The following is a 6,491-nucleotide window of genomic DNA, read 5'->3' on the forward strand; positions in this document are numbered from 1 at the left end:
TGTGATGATACAAGAATCATGATCTAAAATAGGATGAACTAACAATACTTCTTGGACTAAATTATCTTTCAATTGTTGAAAACTAATTTTGCACTCATCGTCCCATATCCAATTTTCTTTTTCTCGAAAGGGCAAAAACGTCTCAGCTTTATGTGCAAAGTTACTAACAAACTTCGAACACTATTAAAATAAAGCAATAAAGCAAATTTCTAGATCCAGGAAGATCTTTTAAGCATTGCACGTACGATGGAACTTTGTTACGCCTTGAGAATTTATATTAATACCCAAAAAATTAAATTTTGTCTTACAGAATGAATATTTTTAAGATTCAACGCTATTCCTGCCTCATGTACTTTAGAAAATATTTCATCTAAGAAACAGATTTGTTCTTCAAAAGACATAGTAGGTACTGAGACGCCATCTACGTAACAAACCAGTTGATCATACGATCCTAAACCTAATAGTTTCTAAACAAGCCATAAAGGCTACATACCCATTTAAATATCCGAAGAGAACACGTGTAAATTGATACATTTTGCCGTTCCAGTAAAAAGCTGTGTAAGGTCTACATTTATTGGAAAGACTAACTTGCAAGTAGGATCCGACAAAATCAAGACAACTAACGAATTGAACACCTGAAAATTTTAACAATAGGTCATCAATTTGGTTTTCTTTTAATTGTTTTTAAGTTCCACGTGGTTATGGCAAAATTACCGATGAGAAAAAAATTGTCGTAGGAAAGACCCAGTGGCGGTCGGTGACTTATAGAATGAGGGAAGCAATTGTTATGGTCCTAATACTACAAACAACTGAAATATTTTATAATAGTACTCACTTGTCACTTAAATTTTTCCATCGTTTCCTGACAAATTCTTCGTTAATTACTCGATTATAAAATTCACCATGTCACCTAAATTTTAAGTCTATTCGTCTTCCTTTTCTGTCAAATTCTCCAATCATCCGCTAAAAAAAAAAGTCACCACTGTTTAACACTTCACTTAAATGTTAAGTTTATTTTTCTTCCTTTCTTGTCAAATTGTTCAATCACCCGATCATAAAATTCACTATGTAACTTAAATTTTAGGTATATTATTTCTTTCTTGAAAAACTCTTGAATCAACCTATTATAAAATCTACTACCTCACTTAAATTTTAAATCTATTCTCCTCCCTTTTTTGTCAAACTCTTCAATCACTCGATTATAAAACTCATCATCACTTTCAGCTTGTTGCAATTTCACCAATTTTTTTTCAATAGATATCAAGGATAGATCAGACAGTCTCTCTTGATCTTGAGTGTTTCTGCAGAATGTGTGAATTCGTCTAAGTGCAGAAAAAGAGCGTTCAGCAGTAGAACTTGTAACTGGTATTGTGGCAATCAGACAACAAAGTTTATAGAGTTCTTTGAAAGCAGACGATGACAATCCAGTCCTTTTCAAATATATAAGTAGTTTTGGAACACCCATTGGTAAATATTCATTTGTAGAATATGCAACGCAGAGTTCGCTTCTGAGCCGGGCAAAATCGAAGTATTGACCATAACTTTCTTTCAGTGAAGAAAATTCTGCATCTGGGAATGGTTTCTGTATGTTCTTTTCATCAAGTAACTGAAGAAATGTCAATTTTCCTAAATTACTGAATCTAAGCTCAATCTGGCTGCATATGTCGTCATATATTTCACAATATAAACGACGATAATGTGTTTTCATATCACTACCGTCATTTGTGCAACGTCTTTTCCTGGGAGGGCCTACATTTGCGACACAATTGTTCCATACTGAATCAAAATTATTTCTTTTGACTTTCAGAATTTCCTCTGTTTCCTTCATTTTTTTAATGCAGTAATTTATATCAAGTGACTTGGTCTGGAGTACGTCGTAGAGGGAGCCCGTTAAACAAAATATTTCGCTGAACGTTAGTAGCAAGAAGTTAAACTCAAAGTCAGAAAGCACAGAATCAAATCCCCGGGCTTCATGATATGTGTCTTTATCCCATTCTTGTGGATTATCTAAAATAGTATAGAACAGATTCGTCAACTCATTTCTGTACTCTACTATTGTTTCAATAAGCCTTGAATTGTAATTCCATCTAGTGGGACATACTTTAGGAAATCTCTTCTTAACTTCTGAATCTAAAGCTGCCATCCGTTTTGTGGAATTTGAAAAGAAGGAGGCAAAACTACTAAGTGTCATGAAAAAAATTTTACATTCTTTGATAGCCGACACTGACTGAGAGAGTACTAAATTAAGCCGGTGTGCTAAACAATGAATAAACAATGCATCAGGATATTTATCCCTAACTTTCTTCTGAAGGCCATTAATTTCGCCAGACATGACTGCAGCACCGTCATAACACTGTGCGACTAGTTTGGAACCACTATCATACTTCTCGAGGGTTTGGAAAACGTGTTGTGCTAAAGCGCTTGCAGTGCGATTTGAGCTGACATCTGTAAAGCCCAGAAATCGTTCAACAACTTCTCCATCGGGAAGAATGTACCTTACAACTGTTGAGAGTTGAGAATGTGATGATATATCACTCGTTTCGTCTAGTATCACAGAAATGAAAGATGAATCAGCTATTTCCTTTTTAATTTCATTTATTATGACAGTGGCAACGCTTTGAATCAGGTCATTTTGTATATGTTTTGACAGTCCCGAAAATACTGTAGCTGTTTGAAAATGGTTGTCTAAAACTTCATCATATTTTCTTAATAACTGAAGTAATTCAATATAGTTTCCCCTGTTAACCGAGTCTTTATCTTCCACGTGGCCTCTGAAACTAAGTTCTTGACAAGCCAAGAATATAACTACATCAATCATTCGTCGTACAACTTTCCTATTATTTTTCACTTGCTCGTTATACTTAATAGTCTCTTGCTTAAGTTGCTGGTCTAGCTGAAAGTCTATTCGTACTGAGCCAAAAGTTGTGAGACAGATTTGCGATCGAATATGATTTTGTGATTGCTGATGACGTTGCGTGGCTTTCAATAAATTGTTCATGTCATCAAACCCTGACTGATTCCAAGTGCCTTTTTCGTTTGAAAATAACAGGCAAGGCCAGCAGTACAATTTTGAAGTTTTCCTACAACCAAATAACCAGTCTGTCTTTTCATACTGTTGCTTATTAAAATGACGAATACAGCGTTTTGTTTTTGTTTGTATATGTGACAGATCGGGTGTATATCGTCCTTGTGAAATTATTTCTTTTTTATCTTGAAAACTAAAGGAATTAAATGACCGCCCTTTTAAAGTTTCTAACACGCATGCACAATCTTGTATTTCCCCCACCCCACTCTCCTCACTGGCTTGCGTCGACGCTGCCATAGGTTAAAGCTGATGGAATGCAAACTGGATAGTCATTCCCTTCCTAGCATAGCCGCCACAGGTATTAGGAACGAGATGCACTTTACAAACCTGCGAAATAATCCAAGTTTTTCTTGAAGAAACCAAGTATAATCCTGAACATCCAAATTTTAACTCATTAAAATAAATATTTACTCCGCGAAACAGTTTAGGCTATTTCAATTTGCAGTTCGAAACGAAAAAAAATATCGCACTACACCCGCACACACTTGTTTCTACGGAATGCTTACAAAAATGCATTCCCACTCGCAACACCACGGCACGGCAATTCAATTGAGCCGGCTCGTTCCGACTAGGTCGCGCTGTGCAAAATGCATCAAAAGAGCTGTGCGTTGGAATGACTATCTACGTTAGCTTCTGGCGTATTTAAACTTATAAATAAGTAAAATAAAAAGGTTTTAACATAAATAATTTGAAGTTTAAGTAAACCATTTCAGTACTTTATAATATTATTTTATTCCTATATCACAGGGGAATGATTCATTCCCTTCATTCCATTGAGTGACCGCCTCTGGAAAGACCATAATGTTATCAGCATGTCCGAAACAAAAATTTATAAGATATATTATGTAAAACGACGTAGAATACCAAATTCATATGATACTCTTCCATATGGCTACACTACTTCCAGCAAAAGAAGAAGAGAAATTTAATAAGGCCCTTTATAAATATACGTATGAAGAAAGAATGATCATACTCTTTAACATGGATACGACGTGGAAACATCCCTTTTCATGTATTGTTGCCGGACCAAGTGGATATGGAAAAACTTCCTTTGTAATACGATCCCTGTCACGTATGGTTAATACATCGTTTCGTCATATTTATTGGTACTATGCAGAATGGCAAAATGCATACAGAGAAATTTCGACAAAAGTACAATTTATTGAAGGATTACCTCGAACAAAAGTCTTTTTACTTGAAACTGGACCACATCTTATTATTATTGATGATCAAATGTGTGAAATGAACCGCAATATAGTTTATTTCTTTACAAAGGGTTCTCATCATAGAAATCTTAGTGTACTATTTATTACACATAACATATTTCATCAGGGAAAAGGAAGCAGAGATATGAGCTTGAATTGTTCTTATCTCGTATTATTTAAAAATCCAAGAGATAAATCACAAATTAAACATTTGAGTTATCAACTAACTCCTGAGAATCCAAAATTTCTTCAAGAAAGTTTCAACGACGCAACAAAGTTACCATATGGATATTTGTTTATTGATTTAAAACAGGATACGCCAGATGAACTTCGTTTTCAAACAAAAATCTTTCCTGATGATATTTATCATTACGTTTATTTTCCAACGAAATAGAAGATGTTTATAATGTTAGTTTCAAACTGTGTTTGTTCATTCTGACAATATGTCTCCAAGAGAAAAACACGGAGATCTTCTTCGTACGCTGAGCAAAGCAAATCCTAAATTACGTAAAGCTATAGTGGCCAATGCAGACTCTTCAGTGATTCGAAGTATTTGCGAATGTTGTTATAATGTATTAAAAGGGAATGTACCTCTTACGAAGACACAGAAAGCAAGATTAAAGCGATACAAGAGGACGCTTGGATATCTTGTGAAGAAAGGAAACTCCATCCAAAAGAAGAAGAAGCATTTATTAGTGCAGCAGCAGGGTGGATTTCAACCGGCATTATTAGCTACTATTTTAACTGGTGCATTATCAAGTTTAATATTCCGTTAGTGCAATGGAACACGCAAAGAAGATGATTTTAGTTCCACCTGAAGTTGTTAATCGTATACAAACACCAGCATCATCATCACCAACAGCCCTGGAGAAACGTGAATCTAATTGGGATCAATAAATGCAAGAGATTTTACAGTTATCATCGCTTAGTGACGAAGAAAAGTGGAATCAATATAATAATATTCTTCAAAAATATTTACATTTAATACGAAAACAAGAAGAACCTGTGACACTTTCGATTACGTCAACTAAATCAGAGAAGCCTGAAGTAGAAGAAGAAATATTATTATCTATACCCAAAATGTTTTGTAAAAGAGCTGAATTACTACTACATAGAATGAAACATGATGATAATATCACGTGGGATAATAAAGGAACTGTTTACATCAGAGGTGATAAACTAGAAGGATATAACATTGTAGATTTAATTTCTGATGTGTCGCAAACCCGGAAACACACAAATCCACCGGGATGGGAGAAATTTTGTAATTATTTATCTTCTAATAACACACCTCAAGAACTTATTGGAAATTCAAAACGTTTGTCATATATTTTACGACAAACTAAAGCATCACCAACAGCATCATCGTCAAGGGAAAAAATACCTCTGAAATCGTTTCCAGAAGACGACGAAGAAGAGAAGAAGAAGAAAAGGAAAAAGTAGTATCTCCTATAAGGTAAAGGAAACGTGCCTGTAAACGTCCAGTATGGTCAAGGTGGAAACCGTAAACAAACAGAAGCAAGATTTACTACAACCCCTCACATCCTGCCTCGTTTTCAACTGTTAAAAAATTGTGGATAGCTACAAAGAAGAAAATTCTTATACATTGTATAAGAAGATGGTTACTGCAACAAACAACATATACGTTACACAAACCTGTACGCCGTCGTTTTAAAGAAAATTTTTATGTAGTGAATAACATTGATGATGAGTGGGAAAGTGATATTAATGATCTTCAATATCTTCATAAATTTAATGATGGATATCGTTATATTCTTACAGTGATAGATGTGTTAGTGCGATGTTGGGATTTGATCCAAACGTTGATTTAAAGGATATGCAACAAGGCCAATGCATTCCAAGTTTACGTTTAAGACTTCCATCTACAATGTACGTGTATTGTGATATAATTCAATCTGTGTTTGTTGGAGATACAGTAGCACCATTATTACGTATCATAAATATGAATCCTGTGAATCACACATTTGGAAGTAGTGTTATAGAAATTTTTAATCCTCCACATTATGTGCCTATAGAGTAGTGTTTTGAACACATCAAAATAGATATGAGATAGTACAGACTCTCCACTGGCATTCACTTTCGAACTGTATGCGTTAAACTACATTTTCGACCAGTGTGTCAACATCATCAAATATGAATAATCCATAATTACAATATTATCAAAAACAAGCTCTTTCTGG

The 6,491-nt window shown here is 34.6% G+C and overlaps 1 protein-coding gene across 1 annotated transcript; it reads right to left on the minus strand.

The window, feature by feature from the left end:
- Positions 1 to 1,141: 1,141 nt before the first annotated feature.
- On the minus strand, positions 1,142 to 3,322 carry LOC145683213 (zinc finger MYM-type protein 1-like). The gene has a single exon (XM_081754578.1). It carries the CDS (start codon positions 3,320 to 3,322, stop codon positions 1,142 to 1,144), a length of 2,181 nt encoding a protein of 726 aa, XP_081610704.1.
- Between the last annotated feature and the right edge of the window lie 3,169 nt (positions 3,323 to 6,491).

Source organism: Thermobia domestica, chromosome 4 (assembly GCF_964235325.1).
Source record: "Thermobia domestica chromosome 4, izTheDome1.hap1.1, whole genome shotgun sequence".
Classification (NCBI taxonomy): domain Eukaryota; kingdom Metazoa; phylum Arthropoda; class Insecta; order Zygentoma; family Lepismatidae; genus Thermobia; species Thermobia domestica.